Source organism: Eumetopias jubatus, unplaced genomic scaffold, assembly GCF_037043125.1.
Source record: "Eumetopias jubatus isolate StellerSeaLion01/CBP00866 unplaced genomic scaffold, mEumJub1_p1.0 scaffold_11, whole genome shotgun sequence".
In the NCBI taxonomy this organism is placed as follows: Eukaryota; Metazoa; Chordata; class Mammalia; order Carnivora; family Otariidae; genus Eumetopias; species Eumetopias jubatus.
The window spans coordinates 111,089,276-111,117,158 of NW_028274817.1; the positions used below are offsets into that span (position 1 = coordinate 111,089,276).

The 27,883-nt window shown below is 37.5% G+C and overlaps 1 protein-coding gene across 5 annotated transcripts in view; it reads left to right on the forward strand.

Annotated features, from left to right (window-relative positions):
• The window catches only part of RPS6KA3 (ribosomal protein S6 kinase A3), a 115,134-nt gene that overhangs the window by 65,520 nt on the left and 21,731 nt on the right, over window positions 1-27,883 (forward strand). For all 5 annotated transcript variants that reach the window (XM_028122558.2, XM_028122556.2, XM_028122560.2 and 2 more), the window contains 11 exons: window positions 4,584-4,664; window positions 5,458-5,537; window positions 6,139-6,245; window positions 11,089-11,126; window positions 11,335-11,477; window positions 11,646-11,716; window positions 21,128-21,216; window positions 21,422-21,486; window positions 21,563-21,665; window positions 23,827-23,951; window positions 26,595-26,720. In XM_028122558.2, coding sequence (XP_027978359.1) covers window positions 4,584-4,664; window positions 5,458-5,537; window positions 6,139-6,245; window positions 11,089-11,126; window positions 11,335-11,477; window positions 11,646-11,716; window positions 21,128-21,216; window positions 21,422-21,486; window positions 21,563-21,665; window positions 23,827-23,951; window positions 26,595-26,720 — 1,028 coding nt within the window. The remainder of the gene's footprint in view (window positions 1-4,583; window positions 4,665-5,457; window positions 5,538-6,138; window positions 6,246-11,088; window positions 11,127-11,334; window positions 11,478-11,645; window positions 11,717-21,127; window positions 21,217-21,421; window positions 21,487-21,562; window positions 21,666-23,826; window positions 23,952-26,594; window positions 26,721-27,883) is intronic.

Below are 27,883 nucleotides of genomic sequence, written 5' to 3' on the forward strand. Positions count from 1 at the left end.
TTTTTGCAATTTGTTTGAATCGAGATCTATAGAAGAGGTCTATTTTGTAGTTGGTTGATTTCTCTTTAGGTCTTTTAATCCATGAACTCTGTCTCCATTTTTTTTCTTTGTAGTTTATTTGTTGAAGATACTGGTTCCTTCACGCCTGCCCCTTTTAAAGCTTCTTGTTTCATGGGTGCTGTATGGTTTTTGCTCTGTTGGGGTATTTAAATTACAAGGTTGATTGTTAGGTTTTCCCCTCCTCTTTACATTATCTCTATTTCCCTTTATTCCCTTTTTTCTGCTTATTTTGATAACTTTTTCCTCTTTAGAGCCTTTCCTCAAATGCATGGGGATCCTTTGCTAACTTTTTCACATTTAAGAGTGAGGCAACAGGGCACCTGGGTGGCTCAGTTGGTTGAGTGTCCCAACTCTTGGTTTCGGCTCAGGTCATGATCTCAGGGTCGTGAGATCAAGCCCTGCTTTGGGCTCCATGCTCAGTGGGGAGTCCGCTTGATATTGTCCCCCCTCCCTCTGCCCTTCTCCTCTCTTTCTCTCTCAAATAAATAAATAAATCTTAAAAAAAAAAAAAGAGTAAGGTACCAAATAGCCAATTGGAAAGAGTTCTATGGCAAGAATTTCCTTATTTCTCATTGACTTTATTCCCTTAGGCTTAGCTTTTAGCTTTCTCTTATCTACTGTGTAAGTTACCACTTACTCATCTGCTCTTGCTTCCTCTCCTGTTCTTTGTCCTTGTGAGTTTATGCATCATTTTTCCATTATAGTGATTTCAGTGGGGCTTTGGAAGAAAGTAGAAAGTAAAACATTTATGTTTAACCAGAGGTCTCTTTCTATTTCAGAGTTCCTATTAATACAATAAATGGGGTCAAATAGAAGTCAGTAGTGTTAAGTTGAGTTTGTAGGGACTTTTGTCCTAATACAATAGTCTGTGGGCCTTAAAGTTTCTTAATATATAACACTAGAGGGGCGCCTGGGTGGCTCAGTCATTAAGCATCTGCCTTCGGCTCAGGTTATGATCCCAGGGTCCTGGGATCAAGCCCCGCATCAGGCTCCCTGCTCGGCGGGAAGCCTGCTTCTCCCTCTCCCAATCCCCCTGCTTGTGTTCCCTCTCTCACTGTGTCTCTGTCAAATAAATAAATAAAATCTTTTAAAAAAAAATACATAACCCTAGAAACATAAACAGCATTTCTTCTTGTTCACTCTTAGGTTCAAGTCAAGGAGGATTTAAAATCTAATAACTACTATATGAGAAAAATTATTTCAGAGGAATGTAGTTGCTTTGCCAGCATGAGTCATTATTAATAAATTCTATTTTAGGGTTTAGAGTTTAACCAATATAAAACATGCCTTCTTCTAAACCAGTATATCCTAATCAAAATTCCTGATTGTAGCATGATGTAGGACTTTACATGAGTAAAAGAAACCAGATTAGAATTATTATTACACAGTCCTGCCTCAGACAAAATGAAGGAATTCTTGAGTAAGTAAATCTCGCTACTCATTTTCAACTAAACAAGTTCTCATCAGTGTTACATGTAAGGAAACCACCTCACAGGATAATCATAATAGAAAAAAATCATCTTGTTCTAGCCTCTCATTTTATAGAGAAGAAAGCTAGAAGTCCCTGAGCAGTGTTAAGAATTTGACCAGGTAATTCATCTAGTTACTAGCAAGGCCACTGAAACCTGTAGTTCTTGACTCCCAAATAATTGTTCTTTTCATTGTGATAGAATAATAGATGAAAGATATACAGTAAATACATTGTTGGGTATTTTTGCTGCTCACTGAGCAGAGAGTTAAGTTCTAAATGATAAGCTTTGTAATCTTTGTATAATTATTGAAAGAGATAGAAATTTGGAATCCAGCTTTAAGGTAATAGAAACTGAATCCAAGATCATATGGGTAGCAGTAGAAAAAGCACAGATGTGGCCTAGACTGGAACAGAATTATCAGCAGACCTAGGTGATGAACCTTATTCATAGAAATAATAGAAGGGGCCTGTTGGATAGAACACACCAGAGTTATTGTGATAGAATTAGGATAATGAAATTGATATACTTGCTGGACAAGTCATTTAAAAGACAGAGCTTTATAGATCTGAAAAGCAAAATGATTTCTATATCTGGTTTGCCCATTTTCAGTCACTGGCACCGAAATCTCTTAATTGGAAGTGGAAAACTGATAGAATGGGAAACATTGGATCTTTTTTATATTGTTTCTTTTTTCCAGGGGTCTTATTTCTGTGTTTTAAATATCTGGTCACTTTATACTGAAAAGAATACCAGTTCATCTTTCTCTCTGTCCCTACCCTCCCCCCACAGAAGACTCTCTTCCCTGTTCTTGCTGCTTAATCTTTGACATAACCATTCAGTCACTCTAGCCTGAAGAATGCAAGTCATTTATGATTTATCCTTATTACGCAACAGAAAAAATAATAAAATTTTAATGAATGGTCATTTTCACCTCTTAAATCCATTGAGCTACCAACACAGAATACTTATCAGAATGTATTCTATTTAGTTGGTTGTCTGTCATTCCCACCAGATTATGAGCTCCTTGAAGATTATTTTGTTTGTATCTTTTTTAAAGATTTTATTTATTTATTCTTGAGAGACAGAGGGAGAGAGAGAGAAGCAGAGGGAGAAGCAGGCTCCCAAGGAGCAGGAAGCCCGATGTGGGACTCGATCCCAGGACACTGGGATCATGACCTGAGCTGAAGGCAGACGCTTAACGACTGAGCCACCCAGGCGCCCTATTTTGTTTGTATTTGTATCTCACAGTACCTGGTACGTAGAATTTGCTCAGGAAATCATTGGTTGGTAAAAGAGAGCTTTATCTACAGGATCAAACGTAAATTTATCTGCCATTACAAATTGTCAAGAATCTGGGTCTTCCCAGTTTCACCTCCCCAGTTTCCATACTGATTTGGTTCCTTTCTCTTCCTCATACATGCCTCCATGTCCTTGCTTGCGCTGGTATTCCATACCTGGACTTTTCTTCTTTAGGCCTGATCCTTCCCATCCATCTAAATTCCACTCCAAAAGTTCCTAACTCCACCTCTTCCTTCTTGCTTTCCCATGCAAGTAAAACTCATCTTTGCCTTCTCTGAATTTCTGTACTACTTATTGCTAGTTATAAGTCATTTTATCCCTTTATCATATTCATGGTGCTATAGCTACCATTTAATTGAATATCTCCTATATACCAGGCTCTGGGATGTACAGACCTTATCTCAAATGGTCACACCGTACACAAAGGTACAGTGGTCTTATCTCTATTTTATAGATGAGGGGTAACAGAGGCTCAAAGAGTTTAAGTAGGTAACTTGCTTAAGATTACACAGATCTTTTTTTTTTAAGATTTTATTTGTTTTATTTGACAGAGAGAGACACAGCAAGAGCAGGAGCTCAAGCAGGGGGAGTGGGAGAGGGAGAAGCAGGCTTCCCGCTGAGCAGGGACCCCAATCTGGGGCTTGATCCCAGGACCCTGGGATCATGACCTGAGCCAAAGGCAGATGCCTAACAACTGAGCCACCCAGGCACCCCAGATTACACAGATCTGAATCCGATTTTTTTAACTCTATAAAGCCTTTGCTCTTTCAGCTGCACCACATTATTTCTTCTTCCTCTCCCTTTCCTCCTTCCCCCAAAATAGACCTTTTTGGGTACACCCATCCTTCACCATGTCTGTTACGCTTTACAGATGCTTAATGAATGCTTGTTGAAATGAGTTGATAGGGTTGGTAGGGGTAGTGAAACCTATTCCATTTTCTTTTGTGCGTGTTTTAATATTTCACTGGGATGCCTCATTTTTAAAAAGTTACTCTTGGGACGCCTGGGTGGCTCAGTCAGTTGAGCATCTTGCCTTCAGCTCAGGTCATGATCCCGGGGTCCTGGGATCGAGTCCCACATTGGGCTCCCTGTTCGGTGGGGAGCCTGCTTCTCCCTCTCTCACTCCCCCTGCTTGTGTTCCCTCTCTCTCTCTGACAGATAAATAAATAAAATCTTAGAAAAAAAGAGTTACTCTTTTTTGGTCATTTTTCATAACTTTGATTAAAATACTTGTAAATTTGGGGCACCTGGGTGGCTCAGTCGTTAAGTGTCTGCTTTTGGCTCAGGTCATGATCCCAGGGTCCTGGGATTGAGCCCCACATCAGGCTCCCTGCTCCCCAGGAAGCCTGCTTCTCCCTCTCCCACTCCCCCTGCTTGTGTTCCCTCTCTTGCTGTGTCTCTCTCTCTCAAATAAATAAATAAAAAATCTTTTAAAAAAATAAAATACTTGTAAATTTGATGTCAAAACCAACATCTGATTCAACATCTGATATGTTCTCTGTATTTTTTTAACCTAAAGCACAGATTTTATAAATATAAACAAAATTTGTATAATTTAGTAAAAAAATATTAATTTTGAAAATTCAAGAGTAATAGTTTTATTTGTACATATAAATAATTTTATTGGTATGTATAAAAATATGAATTCACATTTTAGCATAATTTTATTTAAAATAGGCACCAAAGCGATTTTGTTTTAAAGATTGTCTCTGAAAGCTATTGTAGTACAGCCATATGTACAATATTTTGTAGTTCGAGATCGTGTTCGGACAAAAATGGAGCGTGATATCTTGGTAGAAGTTAATCATCCTTTTATTGTCAAGTTGCATTATGGTAAGTTATGAGCCAATTGCAGCCTCATCCCTCCACCTGATCCCCCACTCCCTGAGTGCATTCAGATATATTAATGTATATAAATATTTACTTGTGTATATTTATATGTGTTTAACAGATAAAGTCATGGAAATTAAGCCATTACTTCTTAAACTTTAGAAGCCTTTATTGCATTTATACTTATGTTTCTGAGTAGTAGCCATAGGAATAGGTAATAATCATTGTTTTCATAATAATTCATAATAAATCATAATTGTTTTTTATTATGGTAATTAATAACAGTGTACCAGCATTTTATAGTCCATATGTGTTAGCCCAGCTTTTCCTAAAAACAAGACAGAACCCTAATGTCAACATCCTGAAGCTTTTATAACCTTTCTTTTCCCCAAAGGTGTATGTACTTTTTCTCAGTGGGTAAAGTTGTGGTAATTCTTCATACGTGTAATTAAAGCTAGTGACATGGTTCTTGTATTTTGTTTCCTGGTTAAGTAACCATGTTGGGAGTTTTTCTTATTGATCACATGTTTTAAAACTGCTATATTCCTGGGAGACTGTTGCCTGAAGAAAATGCAACAAATGTCCTAGTGGTTCCATAAGAAACACTGCCTTTAACATTTCCACATGGAAACTAAGAGCAATCAATGGTTATCTTCTCAGTAAAAATCAGTTTAGATCTATGACATGATCATTAATTTGCTTAAAAATAATATTCATTTGTGAATGAGTTGACCTAATGTAAGCCAAAAAAATAAACTCTGGTGGGTTAAACAGAAATTTTCATCTCTTCATTCAGCTTTTCAAACTGAAGGGAAGTTGTATCTTATTTTGGATTTTCTCAGGGGAGGAGATTTGTTTACACGCTTATCCAAAGAGGTATGTAATTAATCTCTATTTTTAATCTATCTATATGCATCCTGTTTTAACTAAAGCTTTGTTATATTTCAAAATTATGTTTATTGTATCTTCTGTAGTGGCACAAGAGTCTCACATTAGAGAATTAGAGCCAAAAAGAGTTCTTTTCCTGCCTTTTGAAGTTATTCTGAAAGTAGGACTTTAAATTGATAAACTCTTTGTCTTTTGTCCTGCTTCTTTTAGTTACAGTTTTTCAGGAGCAATAATACATCAAGATATCCTTAAACAATTAGTAGTGGAAATTCAGTATGCATTTAAAAGATCATTTTTCATTTTTAAGATGTTACTGTGGTAGGGCAGCAATGGCACAATCTGAATATAGATGTTACTTAACAATATGTAAAATTATTTCCCCCACAGTGCACATTTAGCATTTAGAAAGTGATTAGTTGACTGATTTGGTCATTTTTGCAAATTCCTTTCATTAGTAAATTGTGGATAAAACTACATGTGATTAGCATATTTATAACTTTTTGGATATTTAAACTCTAGGATGGCATTTTAAATAAAAACTACAGACACAGAAAGAAAATAAGACAGAAAAATTATTATTTTATTTTAGGTGATGTTCACAGAAGAAGATGTCAAATTCTACTTGGCTGAACTTGCACTTGCTTTAGACCATCTACATAGCCTGGGAATAATCTATAGAGACTTAAAACCGGAAAAGTAAGGAATCATGCTACTAAGCTGAATACAATGTTATATAATTATTTAGGAGGTAATAAAAAATAAAATTACTTTGTAGAACTACCACAAGAATTACATTAGAGTGCCCGTGCTTCACATTTCTGCTAACACTATGTAATCTCATACTTTTAAAAATCTGCCAATCGTAATATCTGTTATTGTTACCTTGTCTTCATTTGCATTTTTTTATTTTTAATGAGGTTGAAATCCATGTTCATATGTTTATTGGCAATTTGTATTTTTGTGAATTTTCTGTTCATGGCCTTCATTTATCTTGGAATATTTTTTTCCCATTGTTTTGTTAGAGACCTTTAGAAATTAAGAATTTAACCATTTGACATATTTGCAAATAGCTTTTTTAGTTTGTCTTTTAATTTTAACTTATTCTGGGGCACCTGGGTGGCTCAGTCGGTTAAGCGACTGCCTTCAGCTCGGATCATGATCCTGGAGTCCCAGGATCGAGTCCTGCATTGGGCTCCCTGCTCAGCAGGGAGTCTGCTTCTCCCTCTGACCCCCCTCTCATGTGCTCTTTCTCTCTCTCTCTCTCATTCTCACTCTCTCTCAAATAAATAAATAAATAAAATCTTTTAAAAAAATTTTTAACTTATTCTATTTTTACCTACACAAGTATTTTTTTCGCAGTCAGATATACCAATATTTTGTGATCTCTTCCATGACTTTTATTCTTAAAAGACTTTTTCAATCCCATAATCAGATACTTTTCTTCTTATTTTATGGTTTCTTTTTTTACTTTTAACTCCATCTGGAAATTTTTTGATACGAAGGATGGCATAGAGCTAATGCTTTCCTTCAAATACCATTTATTGAATTTTTTTTTTTTTTTAGAGAGGGGGAGAGAGAGAGAGCATGCATAAGCAGGGCAGAGGGAGAGGGAGAGAGAATCTTAAGCAGGCTCCACATCCAGCATGGAGCCTGATGTGGGACTCAGTCTCGCAACCCTGAGGTCATGACATGAGCCCCTGAAAATTTTCTTCTCCACATCATCTCAAATTTTTAGTGTGCGTTGAGCAAATTTTCCATTGTTTTTGTAGTAGCAAGTATCAAGAAGCTAATATTTGAGGCTCCTGGGCAGCTCAGTTGGTTAAGTGTTCAACTCTTGATTTCGGCTCAGGTCATGATCTCAAGGTTGTGACATGGAGCCCTTTATCAGGCTCTGTGCTGGGCATGTAGCCTGCTTAAGATTTTCTCTTTCCTTCTCCTCTGCCCCTCCCCCCACTCACGCTCACACGCTGTCTCTCTGTCTCTCTCAAATAAATAAATAAATCTTTTAAAAAAAGAATTTGGGTATTACTTACATTAAAATGTTACAGGGTGCCTGGGTGGCTCAGTTGGTTGAGCGACTGCCCTCGGCTCAGGTCATGATCCTGGAGTCCCGGGATTGAGTCCCACATCGGGCTCCCTGCTCAGCAGGGAGTCTGCTTCTCCCTCTGACCCTCCCCCCTCTCATGTGCTCTCTCTCTCTCTCATTCTCGCTCTCTCAAATAAATAAATAAAATCTTAAAAAAAATAAAAAATAAAATAAAATGTTACATATGGGGCGCCTGGGTGGCTCATTCGGTTAAGCGTCAGCCTTTGGCTCGGGTCATGTTCCCAGGGTCCTGGGATCAAGCCCTGCATAGGGCTCTCCCTGCTCAGTGGGGAACCTACTTCTCCCTCTCCCTCTCCCTCTGCCTGCGTTCCCCTTGCTTGTGCTCGCACTCTCTCTCTGTCAAATAAATAAATAAAATCTTCAAAAAATAATAAAAAAATAAAATGTTACATGCAAAATTTAAATTATATATTACAACAGGAAACAGGAAATGATCCTTTGGAATCCTATTACATGATCATTTAGAAATTATACTTTCACATTTTACTTTTGTTTTTCATACATTTTGGTTTTGGATAAGTTTCATACGGCTCCGTTGTTATTCCCCAGATAATTATTAAGTTTTTCTCATCATTTTCCTGATTTCTAACTGTCAAGACACAAAATATAATTCCTGATGAGAATATTCAAGCATATAGTCCTTAGAAGAAAAAAATTACTATAAACATAAGCTTAAACATTCATAATAAAAATCTGTGTTAGTGTTTTATGTCATTTAGTTGAATGTATTTATTGTAAACCTTTGGATTAGCATTGGTCATAAAAGTATGTATACAGCATGGACCCTTCTTAAGAGTCAAATAAGATCAAATGTAAGTAAGAAGTGAGATTTTTCACAAAGATGCCTAGATGATGCTATTAATTGAAATAACATTTAGTTCGGGCGCCTGGGTGGCTCATTTGGTTAAGCAACTGCCTTCGGCTCAGGTCATGATCCTGGAGTCCCGGGATCGAGTCCCACATTGGGCTCCCTGCTCAGCAGGGAGTCTGCTTCTCCCTCTGACCCTCCTCCCTCTCGTGCTCTCTATCTCTCATTCTCTCTCTCTCAAATAAATAAATAAAATCTTTAAAAAAAAAATAACATTTAGCTCTTAAATAATTCAAGTATATACCATCATATAGAACTTGGAAGAAATTTCAATTTTTAGACCAGTTGTTTTACGTACTGTAAGGGGTTTTCCACATTCTTTTGAACCAGAACTCTGTTATAATAAATATGGCTGAAAATGATTATTAGTAGTTGAAAGGGAACTTTGCCTATTGAAAGTAATACAGTTGGCTTTTTCTTTCAGAGATAAAGGATGGGCATGATTATCTTAAGTCCATTTGCTATAGAAGGCATAAGTAATGTTCTTTTAGCTATGTTCTCTTTTTTCCTCAGAATTACAAAGAGTAATTTGAAGTTTTAGAATTGTCTTTTCATGTATTTATTAGACAAAAGGGAGGATGATTTCCACCATACCTAATAATTCCCTTTATATTCTGTAAATGGTTGGTCTGCTTTGTAATCAAGCTTAATTAAGATTTGTATTTTTTTCTTAAGTCCCTTATGAAGAAGACATGAAAAATAAGTCCCTACTGAATTATCCTCAGTGGTAAACTTTATTGTAATCCTATTTGAATTGATGTAGAAAGGTTGGTAGTATTTCTGACATAGTAAAATTTTATTGTAGCAAAATTTGGCTTTCACATTTTTTTTAGTTAGAATTAAAAGTAAGGAAATGCCTATGTTATGGAATGGCTTTGAATATAAGTGAAACAGTTTATTATTTGGCCTTTCAAGTCAGTATACTAAAATACCTATCCAGAAATAGAATTATTGGCCTACAGCCTAGTACTTACCCCTTCCTATAACTTGTTAATTAATGACATTATTCTCCACTCAAGTATCTCCTAAAGCCAGAAACCTGAGTATCTTCTCCATTTGTTCTTTATCATGATCCATATCTAAGAGTTCGGGTTTCCCCTCTAAACTGTTTTATGAAAATGTAGATCTGATGATCTCTACCTTTCATGCATATAAACTTTTTATGATCTTCAGTGCCCTTGAGAAGAAGCCCAAACTATTTGGAATGCCTTATTGGCTTTTTGTAGACTGGCCCCATGCATTCAACATACGTTTCTTATTTGTCTCTACTCTGCCAGGCACTAAGCTACAAGATGAATAAGGTCAAACCTAGAAGCTCAGAGTTTACTGAGAAAGAGAGAAAACATTGGAGAATGTATACAGTGAAGGGATGGGTCAGTGAAAAACAAGGAGTATAAGGAAGTTGTGTTAAGAAGAGGATTGGAGGGGGGCGCCTGGGTGGCTCAGATGGTTAAGCGTCTGTCTTCGGCTCAGGTCATGATCCCAGGGTCCTGGGATCGAGCCCCACATCGGGCTCCTGGCTCAGCGAGGAACCTGCTTCTCCCTCTCCCTCTGCCTCTCTCCCTGCTCATGCTCTCTCTCTCTCTCTCTCTGTATCTCTGTGTCTCAAATGAATTAAAAAAAAAAAAATCTTTAAAAAGAAGAGGATTGGAGGGCGCCTGGGTGGCTCAGTTGGTTAAGCGACTGCCTTCGGCTCAGGTCATGATCCTGGAGTCCTGGGATCGAGTCCCGCATCGGGCTCCCTGCTCAGCAGGGAGTCTGCTTCTCCCTCTGACCCTACCCTCTCTTGTGCTCTCTCTCTCACTCTCTCTGTCTCTGTCTCAAATAAATAAATAAAATCTTAAAAAAAAAAAAAAAAGGATTGGATAGGGGGCGCCTGTGTGGCTCAGTTGGTTAAGTGTCCGACTATTGATTTCAGCTCAGGTCATGATCTCAGGGTTGTGAGATCAAGCCCCGTGTCCAGCATTGAGCCTACTTAAGATTCTCTCTCCCTTTCCCTCTCCCTGTCCCCTGCTCTAAAAAAAAAAGAAAAAGAGGATTGGATGGAGAAACTAGGAAAGAATGATTGAGTCAGATGCCAAAAAAAATGACCAAGAAAATGACAACTTTTATGCAATTGACTTAAATATGTGGACCCTCTGTCTATTGTGTAAGCACTAGGGATTTTAGTTAGGCCAACTCTGGAGAAAGGCATTGGAAAGAGCAACTAGAAATTAGAGTATAGGTTTTGGTTCTTTTCCTAATAGTTTTCAGGTGCCCTTAATACACGTTTATAAGCCTTTGCCTTCGGGTTTTGTTATGTATGTGTGTCCAAAACATTTTTCTCCTTTTTTACCTTTCCCTTATTCACAGTCTAAAACAATATTTTAAGGCTTTGCCTTTGGGTTTTGTTATATGTGTGTGTCCAAAACATTTTTCTCCTTTTTTACCTTTCCCCTATTCACAGTCTAAAACAATATTTTAGAACAAATGTGGTGATCTGGTGCTTAACACCATAGTTTCAGTTCCAGGTTCTATAAATATCTAGTGGTTTGAAAAGATTTTCTGACTTTGTTTTCTTTCAGCATACTTCTTGATGAAGAAGGTCACATCAAGTTAACAGGTAAAAAATCCTCATTTTATTAAAATATTCTCTTCTACTCTATATAATTTCTTTTAAGGTTTATTGTACAAATATTGAGTAACATATTGCCTTGAAAACTAGGATTAGAATTTTTTAATAATAAATGTCAATATTAGAACTCAAAGCTTAAACTTTAAATGTGGAAATTATTGTAGGATATTTATGAATTTTATATTTATTTTGGCAGATTTTGGCCTAAGTAAAGAGTCTATTGACCATGAAAAGAAGGCATATTCTTTCTGTGGAACTGTGGAATACATGGCTCCCGAAGTAGTTAATCGTCGAGGTCATACTCAGAGTGCAGACTGGTGGTCTTTTGGTGTGTTAATGGTAAGGATTGGGGTGTTTTTTGAGTTCAGTAATATGGTAGAACTATAAATCACTTGTTACTATATAGCAATTTTACAAGATTTGAATTAAGATGATGCTTTTTACTTTCTGGCCTTGAGATTTTGTACTTATTGACTAATACCTCTGATGATACTGCCTTTTTTGTAGTTTGAAATGCTTACTGGTACACTACCTTTCCAAGGAAAAGATCGAAAAGAAACAATGACTATGATTCTTAAGTAAGTACTCCCTAATGGATATGTTTTGATGAGATTTAAAAATAAATGATTCAAACTAAAATATGAAATTTTATTCATCGATATTATGATGTTAATATTAATGTGTTTCAAATATGAACAAGCCCCGTAGATTTAGAGTACTCATGTTATTTTTTTTTCTGGCCACACAAATGTTGGAGCCTTTGGCCTTTATTCATGCCCCCCACCAAGTACAGCCAGAGACAAGGCCCCTGCCCCAAGCAGAAACACCCAGGGGTCCAGGGCTCTGGGTTACATCTCTAAAGGAGTACTCATATAATCCTCATGTTAATGTTAAAATATTGAAAGCTTCACCTTTGAGATTTGGAATATGACAGGGACATCCATTATTCCACTTCCATTCACATTGTCCTGGAGATACTAGCAAGTACAGTAAGGCCAGGAAAAGAAGGTTTAAGGTTTAAAAAGAAAGAAGTAAAATTGTCATTATTATATAACAAGATCGTGTCCATAGAAAATCTAAATCTTCATATACATTCTTGGAATTAATAAGAGTTTAGCAAAGTTGTTGGATCAAAGGTCAATAAATAAAATCTATTTCATATCTATATACTAACAACAGAAAATGGAATTTTTTAAAAAGATAGTCTTTACAATAGTATAAAAAACTCAAATAACTATGGATAAATCTAGCAAAAGTTATGCAAAAACTCTATGCAGAAAACTAGGAAATTTTATTTAAAGAAAATTTAAAAGGCCAAAATAACTTGGAAGGTTATTTTGTTTGTTGTACCACATTCACATTATGACACAGTATTGTAAAGATGTGGGTTTGTATAGATGAGCATTTTCCAATAGAAATGTGATGTGAGCCACATACTTAATTTTAAATTTTTTAGTAGCAACATTTAAAAAGTAAAAAAAAAATATTAATTGTAATATATTTTATTTAACTCAGTATATACAAGATATTATCATTTCAACATATAATCAACATTAGAAAATGATTCATGAGATATGATACATTTTTTTCATACTTATTTGAAACTCAGTGTGCATTTTATATTTTTTCCAGGGTGCATTTTACACTTACAATTTGGGCTAACCATGTATCAAGTGCTTGGGGGCTGTTTGTTGCTAGTGGCTACCATATTGGACAGCATAACTATAGCCTTAATGCAGATGGAATTTAAATTTTAAGAAGTTTTTTGTATGAAACTTGATAAACTGATTCTAATATAATATATAGTACAAAGGACCAAGAATAGCTAAAATGCTCCCAAAGAAATCAAGATAGGAAGAATTGCTTTACCAAGTATCCAGTCTTACTCTAAATTTAATTAAGACAAAATGTCATTGAAAGAAGTATAGAAAATATACTTGTGCAATAGAATAGAGAGCCAGGTAACAGAACTATATATATATATAGACATTTGATTTATGACCATTGGAAATTGCAGAACAGTAGGGAAGTAACAGCCTTTTTAAACAAATCATGCTAGAAAAATCATATATAAAAAGATAAAACAATCCCTACCTCATGCCACACACAAAAATCATTTCCAAGTATATTACAGATATACATATAGTTTAGTATATGTGCTGCCAAAGTAAGCATACAAATATATATATATTTACATATATATGTAAATAGGCAAAAATAGGTAAAATATATGTAAAAAGGCAAAAAAAAAAGCTATAAGAGTATAGGAGGTTGGGCGCCTGGGTGGCTCAGTCGTTAAGCGTCTGCCTTCGGCTCAGGTCATGATCCCAGAGTCCTGGGATCGAGTCCCACATCAGGCTCCCTGTTCAGCAGGGAGCCTGCTTTTCTCCCTCTGCCTGTCTCTCTCTGTCTCTTCTGAATAAATAAATAAAATCTTAAAAAAAAAAAGTATAGGAGGTTATTTTCATGATCTTTGGGTGGAAAAATAGTCTTCAGACACAAAAAGCACTAGCCATAAAAGAAAATACTGATCAATTATTATTACATAAAACTGATTAACTCCTCATCAAAAGATTCCATTGAGAGAGTAGAAGAAAACATTTGAGACACGTAACCAGCAAAGGGCTTGTATCCAGAATATGTCAAGAACTCCAGTCAATCAATAAGAAAAAGACAGCTCAATAGAAACATGGGTAAGAGATGCAGGGACTTCACGAAAGAGGATATTTAATGGCCAATAAATAGTTGCTCACCCTCGCTAGTCAGAAAATACAATGAGTTACAACTGCATACCCACCAGAATGGCAACCAGTAAAAAGACTGACAATATAAAGTGCTGATAGGATGTGGAGCAGTGGCAACTTTTATCCATAGCTGGAAGGAATATAAATACTCTTATAACCACTTTGGAAAGCAGTTTTTGACATTATCTTCTAAAGCCAAATATATGTATACCCTCATCCAATAATCCCATTCGTAGGCATGCACTCAGTTTACATGCATGAAGGCACTTGCACATCAAGAAACTAGAACAAAGATGTTCATAGCAGCATTATTTGTAATAGCCAAAAAGTGGAAAATGAATTACTAGCAGTAGATTCATAAATTATGTTATTCATTCATGAGATACAGCAGGGGTTGACAAACGATCTGTAAATATTTTAGGCTTTGCAAGCCAATACACACTGTGTCTGTCACATATTCTTATTGTTTATTGTTTGTTTCCAACGCTTTAAAAATGTAAAAACCTGGGCGCCTGGGTGGCTCAGTCAGTTAAACCTCCAACTCTCGATTTCAGCTCAGGTCATGCTCTCAGGGTCATGGGATCAAGCCCATGTTGGACTCCGCCCTCAGCACAGAGTCTGCTTGTCCCTCCCTTTGTTCTTCTCTGCCACTTGCACTCACTCTCTCTCTCAAACAAAATACTTAAAAAAATGTAAAAACCATTCTTAGCTCGGAAGCCATACAAAAAGAGACTGAGGCCTTTGGCCCAGGGGTACAGTGTGCCATACAGCAAAGACAATGAACAAACCACAGTTACATGCAGGTACTTGGGTAAATCACGTAAGAATGCTGAGCAGACAGATACAAAAGAATAAATAACTATATGATTCTATTTATAAAGTTTTTTTGTTTTTTCTTTCCAAAGATTTTACTTATTTTACTTAAGAGAGAGTGAGAGAGAGCATGAGCCGGGGGCAAGGAGAGGGAGAAGCAGGCTCCCTGCAGAGCTGGGAGCCCGATGCAGGGCTCTGTGCGGGGCTCGATCCCAGGGACCCAGGATCATGACCTGAGCCGAAGGCAGATGCTTAACCAACTGAGCCACCCAGGCGCCCCTCTATTTATAAAGTTTTAAAGCAGACAAACTAAAGCACAGTTTTTAAGGTCCGTATTTAGATGGCAACAGCCAAGGCAAAATAAGAAAAGTGGTTATGTTGAATGAGGGGTTACAGTGTTACATTTCTTGGCCACATGACTGTTCACTTTGTGGTAAGTCAGTGAACTGTATACTTTGGTGATGTTGGGGTTGTGCAGGGTTGGTTTGTTTTGCACTTTATGTTATTCTCCACAATAAAAAAGGTAAAAAAATATTTGCTATATAAATTAATGTCCCTAAACCTTCATTACTCCATCGATCCTGGCCCCTTCCTTTCAGCTAACAAATACACTCTAGTGTCGGGGGAAAAAAAAAAAAAAAAAACAACCCTTTCTTTGACCTGGCTTCCTTTCGACTTTCTGCCCATCTTTCTGCATCCTTTCATCACAAAGCCTCTTTATTTTTTTTTTTTTTAAGGTTTATTTATTTATTTTTGAGAGAGTGAGAATGAGAGAGAGAGAGTACATGAGAGGGGAGGGTTAGAGGGAGAAGCAGGCTCCTCGCCGAGCAGGGAGCCCGATGCGGGACTCGATCCCGGGACTCCAGGATCATGACCTGAGCCGAAGGCAGTTGCTTAACCAACTGAGCCACCCAGGCGCCCCACAAAGCCTCTTTAAAGAATAGTCTGCTTTCTGTTACCATTTCTTGGCTGCTTTTATTCCACAGCCTGTTGATCGTTCATTCCCACCACTCTCCTGAAACTCCCCTTATTATGGTCAGCAGTGATCTGGTTGCCTAAACCAGTGACAGGTTGTTAGAAAGGTGACTCTCCGCACCATTTGTTCACACAATTCATTCAACAGATGATTGAGGGTCTTCCTACATTTATGTAGGATGCAGTGTGAACAAGATGGACAGGATCTTCTCTGGTCTCACAGAGCTTGCATTCTAGTCGGGGAGACAAGGAATTAACATTTAAACAAATGAATATAGGGCGCCTGGGTGGCTCAGTTGGTTGGGCAACTGCCTTCGGCTCAGGTCATGATCCTGGAGTCCCGGGATCGAGTCTCACATCGGGCTCCCTGCTCAGCGGGGGGTCTGCTTCTCCCTCTGATCCTCTCATGCTCGCTCTCTCTCATTCTCTCTCTCTCAAATAAATAAAAAATCAAAAAAATATATATAATAATTTCAGGTAGTAATAGGAGCAATGGGCATAATAAACCAGATTATTCTTGAAGTGTGGGGGAAGGGGCAGGGGCAGAAGCCATTTTAGAGGAGACAGTTAAGAAAGGTGTTTCTGGGAGTATTTGACTCTGTTGGCCACTTTCTCTCCATTTAGATCTTCCTCCTCGCATCTGCTTCTCCTGCTTCCCTAACAGTTCCTCTTTTGATCTCCTGCTTAACCATTCCTTCTCTGCCTGCTTTTCTCTGTTTAATTATGAAAAATTTCTAATGTAATTCACAAAAATAGAATACAATGAACACATATATCATTCAGATTCAACAGACATCAAGATTTTGCCACATTTGCTTCATCTCTTTCTTCACTGAAATATTTTAAGCATTCCAGACATGCCATTTCTCACCTACTGCAGTTTGCATCGCTAGAAAATACGGATGTTTTCTTACATAACCACACCTAACAAGACACTGCTAAGGTATCCACTAATACCAATTCTTAACCAGACTTTTCAGATTTTCTCCAGAACTGTGTCTTTATAGTCCCAAATCACATCTGAACATTTCATTTGGTTGTATTTCTCAAGCTTCTGTTTTTCCAGAACACTCTACCTTGTTTTTCCCTACCATTTACTCGTAGAAGAAACCAAGATAGTTTTATGGAATTCCACTTTCAGAATTTATCTTGTCAAAAAGACAACCTCTCAGTATATGAAACAAAAAGCATAAAGCCGATCCTATTGCTTACTATAGTAAGGAAGAGTGATGCTGATCTAATAGTGTCTAAGCAGCATAGACCACTGTTCTTAACATAAGGTTGGGGGGAAGGGTGGAGTTCAAGAATTGGCAGATTTTCAGGGCCATAAGTGGGTTGACATCATCTCTAATAAGAGTGGTTACTTGGGTGGGACTGTTGTTGATCACTTGGCACTCAGGTGTGGTTGCTGGAGTCAGTCCACTCTTGTTTGGCTGATTTTCACAGATGAAGAGCAGTTACTGATTGGTTGGTTTGGAAAAAAACAAAAACAAACAGTGTTTACCTAGGCAAGTTGTTTTTTTTTTTAAAGATTTTATTTATTTATTCATGAGAGACACAGAGAGAGAGAGAGCGAGAGAGAGGCAGAGGGAGAAGCAGGCTCCCAAGGAGCAGGGAGCCCGATACGGGACTCGATCCCAGGACTCTGGGATCATGACCTGAGCCGAAGGCAGACGCTTAACCATCTGAGCCACCCAGGCGCCCTAGGCAAGTTGTTTTTGATCAATTGAATGAGTTTAAAGCCAGTTCTTGTGGCTCTCTTGTTAACATGGTTACACAATTAGTCTTTTCCTAGGAGTGTTGAAATTGTTTTATTCTCCTTGTAATATTGTTTAACTTGTTCCTTTATCGCATTTCTGGTTAAGCTTTTTTGGGCAAGATTATTTCATAGCTCATGATGCACCCTGTTGCATCACATCAGAAGGCATAGAACACCTGGTTGTCCCACTTTAAGTGATGAGTTCTATAGTTACAGCTGATCCCTCTATTAGGAAGTTGCCTGGCAGGCTTTCATCTAGTGGTTTCAACCATTGGTAATCATTACTTGAAACAGTTATTTTATTAGGGATTCAAAAATTGTGATTTTCTATTACTTTTATTCCTTCTTTATTTATTAGCTGGTATTTTCCAAAACACTGAACTTTCTTTAATCAACTAGGGCTCTTTAGTTACCTTGAAATAAGGCTCAAACAAGAAAGGCAGAATAAATATTTGATTCTTAATTATTTCCAATTGCCAGAGCCCTGATTACCTCCAGTGGGGATGGTGTCCAGTGAGTTGGGTTTTATGTTAGTTTTTTCTTTTTCTTATTTTATTATAATGAGTCTATGGGATTTAATAATCAGTGTGATTCAGCATTTACAAACAGTTGCATTCATTATTTTTAATGCTCAAATTGTTCTTTTTCTGACCACTCTTTAAATGTTCTTGTACCCCAGGGTTTCATCTCCGATATGCTTTTCTTCCCTTCTGTGCTCATTTTCCTGGCTGACTTCAGTCTTTCCTATAACTACTGTCAGCATTTTAATTACTCTCAAATTACTCTTTCTTTAACTTAACCAGGCATCAGATCTATATTTGCATTTACTCACCTGCATGGCTCTCTGAAAACGTGATATGTATGACTTTAACATTTTTAAACTAAATTCATCTTTTTGCTGTTCTTTTTTCTTGTTGTATTTTCAATTAGCCTCATTTCTAAGCACCCTATTTCCCAAGCCAGAAACCTAAAAATCATTCTTGATTTCTTCCCCTCTCTTGCACATGCAGGTATTGACCAAATTTGCTCTCAGAAATATTTCACTGTCCCAGGCTTTCCTTTACATTGCACTGCTTATAGTTCTTAGACCATGGTAGTTTCCTACCTACACTACTGAGTCAAGCTCCTAAGTAGAATGCCTACAACTACCACCACTTCCCACTCCAGATCAATCTATACTACCTCTGGAGTTAACCTTGTTGAAAATAAATTTGGTCATGTTAGTCCACTGTTTAAAGACCTCTGCTATATCCTTATTACCTAATATGGCTGTATTTTCCCAGATTTGTTCAACAGAACCCTAATTCTACAAGATGTGAATAGGTATTCTCTGAAAAAGAGGTACTGGAAGCAAATGTTTAGAAAAATACTGATTACTTTAGATTTCTCAGCCTTTTATATGCAGTGTATTTTATTCTGTGTCTCCCAACAGGGGGTATAATAGATACATTCCACAAATTTATTAGATCATGAAGTATTTTGTTGTTGTTGCTGAGTGTGTAGAGAATTTAAAGTTATTTAGTAAAATGTTGGGGGGACACTGGCCAAGTGAATAAATTCTCAACCTTTAAACTGCATTTAAGGCCTTTCAGTCTCATGTTAAATTAGATGATCCCCTGCTGTTCCCTTAGCAGTCTTTCCATATGTCCTTCTGAATTTGCCTCTTCACATACTAGGGTTATCCTCGGGTTATCCATCTCTGTCTTCCCCACTAACTGTGGGGGGCTATCTTTATCTCTATATCCTCAGCACTAAGGAGTATCTGGCACGTAGTAGCTCAGTAACAACTTACTGAATAATAAATGGATCTATTTCTGAAGTAGAAATTTCTCTGCTAGCCATTTCTCCAGCTCTGTTATTATTTTCATACTTAGAGGATCATTAGTTTTCTTAGTTTATAAGTTAGAAAAAAAAGAATAAAATTATATATTAGAGCTGAAACTGACCTTCAAGCTCATTCAAGCTGGTGGGTTTCAGACTGTGTGCTGTAGACTCTTAGATGTTCCACAGACCCTTTTCCCACCAGCTCCTCTTCCTTGTAGGACTATTCAAGGGAATGGGAGGAAAACATAGGCATATGTAGCACATGTTCTTTTAGCAGTTTTAAATAGTGGATTTCTTTTTTTTTTTTTAGATTTTATTTATTTATTTGACAGAGAGAGACACAGTGAGGGAGGGAACACAAGCAGGGGGAGTGGGAGAGGGAGAAGCAGGCTTCCCACTGAGCAGGGAGCCCGATGTGGGACCCCATCCCAGGACTCTGGGATCATGACCCAAGCCAAAGGCAGACGCTTAACGACTGAGCCACCCAGGTGCCCTAAATAGTGGATTTCTTAAATTTCTTTTGAAAAAAGGTTCCAAGGCTACAGTTTGGGAGCCATTGATCTGACGGTTAGTCCCCTTGCTTATAAAGAACTGGTAACAGACCAAAGGGAATTGTCTTTTCCCAAGGTCACAAAGTTCTTAGTAACAGTGCCAGAACTAAAACTCAGATGATCTTACTCTCACAACAGTGCTTGTTGCAAAATTTATAAAAACGGAAGAGTTTGTTAGAAGATTATGGACTAGGGGTGCCTGGGTGGCTCAGTCGGTTAAGTGTCTGTCTTCAGCTCAGGTACTGATCCTGGGGTCCTGGGATCGAGCCCCACATCGGGCTCTCTGCTCAGCAGGTAGTCTGCTTCTCCCTATCCCTCTACCCCTCTCCCTGCTTATAGTCTGTCACTCTCTCTCTCTCTGTCAAATAAATAAATAGAATCTTTAAAAAAAATTATGGACTGGGCACCTGGGTGGCTCAGTTGGTTAAGCAACTGCCTTTGGCTCAGGTCATGATCCCAGAGTCCTGGGATCGAGCCCCACATCAGGCTCCCTGCTCAGCCAGAAGCCTGCTTCTCCCTCTCCCACTCCCCCTGCTTGTGTTCCCTCTCACGCTGTCTCTCTCTGTCTTTCTCTGTCAGTTAAATAAATAAATAAAATCTTAAAAAAAAAAATTATGGACTAAAATTCTATTAAGTGTTCACACAAAAAAACTATACACAAATGTTCATAGCATCTTTATTTGTAGTAACCCAAAATTGGACACAATCCAGATGCCCTTCAACAGGTAAGTAGATAAACCGTGGTACATCCACACCATGGAATACTAATCAACAACTTGGATGAATCTCAAGGGAATTTATGCTGAGTAAAAAAAGATTGCGCACTTTATGATTATACTTACATAACATTCTTAAAATGACAGAATTATAGAAATGTAGAATAGATTTGTGATTGCCAGAGGTTAGGAATTGGAGAGGGAAGGAGGCAGGTGTGGTTATAAAGGGACAACGTGAGGTATGCTGGTGGTAATGAACTGTTCAGTATCTTTACTGTGGTGGTGGATACAGAAACCTATACATATGGTAAAATGGCATAGATCTAAATTTAAACACACAATGAGTGCAGTTAAAACTGGAGACATCTGAAGGAGATCAGTGGATTGTATCAATGTCAGTATTCTGGTTGTGATAGTGTACTATAGTTTTTTAAGATATGACCATTGGGGAAAACTGGGTAAAAGGTACACAGGATCTATCTGTATTATTTCTTACAACTTAGTATAAATCCACAATTATCTCAAAATAAAAAAAGATTAAATTTTTTAAAATAAAATACAAATACGTCCAAAAAATAAAATGTTATTATGTGGATTTATTATTTAGAGCCAAACTTGGGATGCCACAGTTTTTGAGTCCTGAAGCCCAGAGTCTTTTACGAATGCTTTTCAAACGAAATCCTGCAAACAGATTAGGTAAAATTTATAATTAATTTGTTTCTTTTGTGTGTTTGTTGGTCTTGGGATTTTTTTGATGGGGGGAGGTGGATATTTGTTTTTGTTGCGGAATTATGACATAGTAGGACAAACATTAAAAGCAAAGACTAAATAAATTATATATTCCTCCTTGAAATAAAATTGCCCTTTAATCAAAAATTTTAAACCGTTTGATTTTTGATAGGTGCAGGACCCGATGGAGTTGAGGAAATTAAAAGACATTCATTTTTCTCGACAATAGACTGGAATGTGAGTATAAAATAAAAATTTGTTTGAATTTTTTTTATAATTAATGCATGTCTAAGTCTCTCTTTTTCCCCACCAGAAACTGTACAGAAGAGAAATTCATCCACCTTTTAAACCTGCAACTGGCAGGCCTGAAGATACATTCTATTTTGATCCTGAGTTTACTGCAAAAACTCCCAAAGGTAAGGAGAAAATGTGAAAACCTAAATGTAACGTATATATGTATGACTCTTAATGCTATCCTCATATCTCCCCATCATACCATATCCCTGCTGCAATAACTAGATAATTAATAAATCCTTTATAGCATTTTATAGCAGTTAAGATCCTTGTTAAATCTTTTAGCAAATTAGGTTGTGCCTTAAACTTTGATACTATTTATGTGAAAAAATTCTTTGGTTGTGCATTTATTTACCTGTAGCTGTTTTTACATGAAATACTCTTCAGTATAGATAGTACTCTTTAAAACTCTGATATTAGGTAGTATTCTGGAAGTACTTGTCAAGTTCAAATCCAAAACATAAACTTTGTATGAGGTGTGATAATTTCAAAATGATTCATATCCTGTGTCATGCTTTATCCTAGAATTGCGTAAACAGTGACTATGATTAGAGAAATTATCTTTGAAATGGTAATCTGTATTTCATTAAATTAGTGTGTGTATGCATGTAATGGTGTGTTCTGCACTCTAATACTCTCTCATTTAGGTGTACCAGACCCCAGGTTTATCATTGACAAGCAAATAAATAAAAAGTATATTTGCATATATTTTCTATAGAGTACATCATTTAAACCTCACTATAAAGCTTTCCGGTCAATAACCTCATAAATTATGTTAAACACTGGTGGATATTTATTACTTTTATAAGACAGTCTTAGAAATTTTGATGAATACATGAACAAAATTTTATCAAATATATGAACAGTGGTATGCATAGAATTGATGATATATGGTAATGTTTTACTTTGCTTTCTCATTACAATTTGGCCTGATAGAGGAAAAATCTCAAAAGAGAGCCGTTATATATTATATTCTGCCCAAATTGGTTCTCTTAGAAGAGTTCTTCAGTATGGTTCTCTTAGCAGAGTTCTTCAGTATAATACTGTCACTTTGGTTTAAAATGCACTAAACAGTCTTTGTTGCTGAGAATGTCAAGCTGATGTTAAAAAAGAACTTTATGTGGAGTTGATGTTTAAGTATATTTGCCTGTTTGGTTTTTGCTTGCCCTTAGCCTTTATAGTATGATTATAAATATTAGTATGCTTAATTGTGTCTTTATATTTATGAATAGCACATTTGTTCTGCTTTTATTGTTTGTTTTTGTTGTGAACTACAAGTTTAATTATATTTTTTTAAAAAAGTATTTTTCTATTTTTGTTAATGCCAGTAGATTCCACACAAATAATTTGAGTAACCATACATGTCATGTCATAAAATATATTTTAAGGACAGCATACCATGATTGTCTCAGAAATTACTTTTGTTCCTGGGGCACCTGGGTGGCTCAGTTGGTTAAGCGTCTGCCTTCGGCTCAGGTCATGATCCTGGGGTCCTGGGATGGAGCCCCACATCGGGCTCCATGCTCAGCGGGGAGCCTGCTTCTCCCTCTCCCTCTGCCTGCCACTCTGCCTACTTGTGCTCTCTCTCTCTCTCTCTGTCAAATAAATAAATAAAATCTTTAAAAAAAGAAATTACTTTTGTTCCTTATATATATAAATGTAGTAATTTTTAACTTGTTTACATTTCCAGATTCTGATATTATATATTGAGACTACCAGACTAAATCCCTTTCTCCTAAATTATCTGTAGGTGAAACTTGTATCTTCCCCTCACCAGGAGCCGTAGCACTGTTAGGTTATCATGTAGGGTTGCACTGTTTAATATGGTAGCCAGTAGTCACGTGTGGTTATTTCAATTTAAATTAATTACAATTTAAAATGTTGCTTCTCAGTCACACTAACCACATTTCAGATGCCCAGGAGCTGCATGTGGCCAGTGGCTACCATATTGGACAGCACAGATAAAGAAAATTTCCATCACTATAGGAAATTCTGTGCGACAGTGCTAATTTAGAATAACATTAGCCTAGTAATTCGTTGATTTATTATATTCTTCAATGAGTTAGCTATTTTCTGGGCTCAGAGGAACTAGGATGTTAGAGTTGTGATGCCAATAAGCCATCGGGACAAAGCTGATAGAGCGTTTCACTGAGTTATCCTAGAAGCCCTGGATGCCTAAGAAGTGGAATTCCAGAATAAGTGAGAAAGGTCATACTGTCAATAGTTCTTCCCTTAATTATCTTTCAGAGTATTACCTTCTTAGTAATGTATTACTCTTTTCAGATTCACCGGGTATTCCACCTAGTGCTAATGCACATCAGCTTTTTCGGGGGTTTAGTTTTGTTGCTATCACCTCAGATGATGAAAGCCAAGCTATGCAGACAGTTGGTGTGCATTCAATTGTGCAGGTGAGTGAATGTATGAATAATTTAAAATTTGAAATGTTGTAAAATATAGTTCACTGTGTGAATAATTAGATTTAACTGCTGATTTTAAGTGGGCAGTTTAAAATAATACATTTTATATCATTGATGTTACTCTTAGGAGTTCCTTTCATATGCCTTTAAAAAGATAGGGTGCCTGGGTGGCTCAGTTGGTTAAGCATCCAACTCTTGATTTCAGCTCAGGTCGTGATCTGGTGGTGGGATCAGGCCACCGGCGGGGCTGTGCACTCAGTGCGGAGTCAGCTTGAGATTCTCCCTCTGCCTCCCACCTGCCCCTGCTTGCACACGCCCATGCGTGCTCTTTCTTTCTCTAAAATAAATAAATAATGAATCTTTAAAAAAAAAAAAAAAAAAAAAGATTGCATGCACCAGAGTCCTGGATACCTATCTGACTTGAAAGGGGAGGGGCGCCTGGGTGGCTCAGTCGGTTAAGCCTCTGCCTTCGGCTCAGGTCATGATCCTGGGGTCCTGGGATCGAGCCCCACGTCAGGCTGCCTGCTCAGTGGGGAGTCTGCTTCTCCCTCTCCCTCTGCCCCTCCCCCTGCTTGTGCTCTCCCTCACTCTGCACTCTCTCTCAAAGAAATAAAATCTTAAAAAAAAGGGGGAATTCTAAGAGAGTTGAGATACATATCACCATCTTATCTATACCCTCTCCTATGCCTCATAATGTTTATCTGGCCTAATTTGTTTCATCTTCTGCCTCTGTCAGGTCAGTTATGATGAACTGAGTTCTCCTGGTTCCCTGATGGCTTGGAACAGGGCTCAGCAGACTTGTCCTGTAAAGGGCCAGATAATAAATATTTGAGGCTTTGTAGGCTATATGATCTCCATTACAACTACTCAGCTCTGCCATTGTAGCACAAAAGTAGCCATGGACTACAGCTAAATAAATGAGCGTGGCTGTGTGCCAATAAAATTTTATTTACAAAAGCTAGTAACGAAACAGATTTGGCCCACAGGCTATATACTTCGCCAACTTCTGCCGTAGAAATGTGTAAGAAATAAAAGTGAACTTCAGTCTTAATGTTTTCCAAGTTTTGTGTCCTTGTTCTTTTGGAGCCCCCATTGCTATTTAAAAGAAATGGTTGTAGGTACAATCTTAGGGTGTCCCCCACCTCATTATCCCATCTGTGTCTCAGAGTTGGAGCATAAGGTAGAAACAACAGAAGCACGTTTCCAGATGTCTGTGTGTTTGTAACAGGAGACTGGAACTAGTAAATGTTATTAGAGGAACACAAGTAGTAAAAACCATTAGATTTATTGCATCCCATCCTAGTATCATGGAAAGGGAAATTTAATTCATCTTCCGAATCATAGAGGGAATAGATATATCTTTTGAAGCACTGATTGTTTTTAGGGCACCAATTAGTGCTTGAATTTACTTGATGATGAAGTTGCTTTTGCTCTAAAGTTTTTTTCCTGAGTTAAGTTGCTTTCCACTTTCTAGAAAACCAATTTAAACACTGGTTTTTAAATAAAGTTCATGGTTGAAGTAGTTTGTTCCTTTTACTATAGCAAGCATGTGACGTATGGCAAGTTTTTAAGTTATAACTTCTGTACCTACCATAGAAATCACAAACATATATTCTACAGAATTCAAATGTTAACCTATACACAGTTCATAGGCATTGGGGGTTGGGGGTCTCCTTTCAATATAGCCAAGGACAGCACAACTTCCCTCAGCCTGCTTATGGAACTGCTAATATGCTGCTAGCCATCATCCTACCATGTGTTACTAGTCTTTAACCCTTTAACAGCTTCTCTAGCAGAAGTTGTATTGAAACTTTGACTTGAGGGTGGAAATGGAGGGCATGGCTACTGATAGTCCACAATGATGATAATAGGTATCACCTTCAAATATGTTATTTTTATTTAATCCTCACCATTACCCTCTGAGAAAACACATGTTCAGGGTTGCAGTCTGCCAGAGGGGCATCTGAGACAAGAATCCAGATATTCTAATTCTGAATCCTCCTAAATCTTTTCTTCTATACCAGAAGCTTCAAACTTCTCCCTATTTGCAAAAGTACTTCAAAGGCCTAACACCAGTTGGGGAGTGGAATAGGGCTCAGTCGCAGGCAGGGCTTTCAACCCCTTATCAAGTAACTCTGCATTTTCTCTTGTACATACTCAATTTTTTCTTCTTAACATAAGCTTTTTAAAAAGCCTATTTCTTGGGGCGCCTGGGTGGCTCAGTCGTTAAGCGACTGCCTTCACTCAGGTCATGATCCCAGGGTCCTGGATCAAGCCCCGCATCAGGCTCCCTGCTCAGCAGAGAGCCTGCTTCTCCTTCTCCCCCTGCCCCTCCTTGTGTTCCATCCCTCGCTATCTCTGTCTCTGTCAAATAAATTAATAAAATCTTTAAAAAAAAAAAACTTCTTAAAAAAAATTGAAAGCCTATTTCTTGCTGTACGTTTTATGGTAGATACCTCTAAAATACATAGCTGTAGAAGAATAAATGCTGTAAAGATTCATTTTTATTTTTGCTTATATTCATTTATATTTATTGTTAACATCAACAATGCATAATGGGTAACATATTCCCCTATTATGGATTGTACCATAGTCATTACAAAACGCTTTGTCAATTTGTAATTGTCTTTGTAGCAGTTGCACAGAAACAGTATTCAGTTTACTGATGGATATGAAGTAAAAGAAGATATTGGAGTTGGCTCCTACTCTGTTTGCAAGAGATGCATACATAAAGCTACAAACATGGAGTTTGCAGTGAAGGTAAATATTTTTAGATTTAAAATGCAACTCTGGGGCGTCTGAGTGGCTCAGTCAGTTGAGCATCTGACTCCTGATCTCAGCTCAGGTCTTGAACTCAGGGTCATGAGTTCAAACCCCACGTTGAGCTCCATGCCCAGCATGGAACCTACTTAAAAAAATTTAAAATAAAAGGGCGCCTGGGTGGCTCAGTTGGTTAAGCGACTGCCTTCGGCTCAGGTCATGATCCTGGAGTCCCGGGATCGAGTCCCGCATCGGGCTCCCTGCTCGGCAGGGAGTCTGCTTCTCCCTCTGACCCTCTTGGATCTCGTGCTCTCTCTCACTCTCTCTCTCTATCTCTATCTCATTCTCTCTCTCAAATAAATAAATAAAATCTTTAAAAAAATTAAAATAAAATATAAAATGCAACTCTTAACAGTTATTATTCACATGTGTCAGTACCAGTTAAATACTTCTTCTTTGGTAAATGTGCCTTTTGTTTTGTTTTGTTTTTTAAAAAAGCTAAGGTAAATTTAAATGTTTGCCTAGCAACCCTTAGGGATCTTAATCTGGAACCACGGATTCACCTGTAAACTAAAGGCAAGGTAGCATACCTCCAGTTTGCTCAAGGCATTAGTACAGTTCACACCTGGCCTGGTTTTTAGTAACATCCTTTTACTCTAAAAAGTCCCCCATTTTGTGGTCTAAGTATCAGGGAATTCCTCAAGATTGTATGCCAAATTTTGTGTTTCCATTTTTCTGGCAAAAATGTTCATACTGTTCTTTACATATAAAAGGATCTGTAAACCAATAAAAGTGAACCACTACTGTTATAAAATTTATTATCATTAGCTGTTTTAATTTCAGCAGGTGTCAAGACAGTAAGAATTTTCTAAGCCAAAAACCAAATCACATGGCTCTATGATAAAGTTTGAGTTACAGGGCGCCTGGGTGGCGCAGTGGGTTAAGCGACTGCCTTCGGCTCAGGTCATGATCCTGGAGTCCCGGGATCGAGTCCCACATTGGGCTCCCTGCTCAACGGGGAGTCTGCTTCTCCCTCTGACCCGCCCCCCTCTCACGCTCTCTATCTCATTCTCTCTCTCAAATAAATAAATAAAATCTTTAAAAAAATAAAAATAAAAAAGTTTGAGTTACAAACCTGTAGCTGTAAGTGAAAAATTACTATA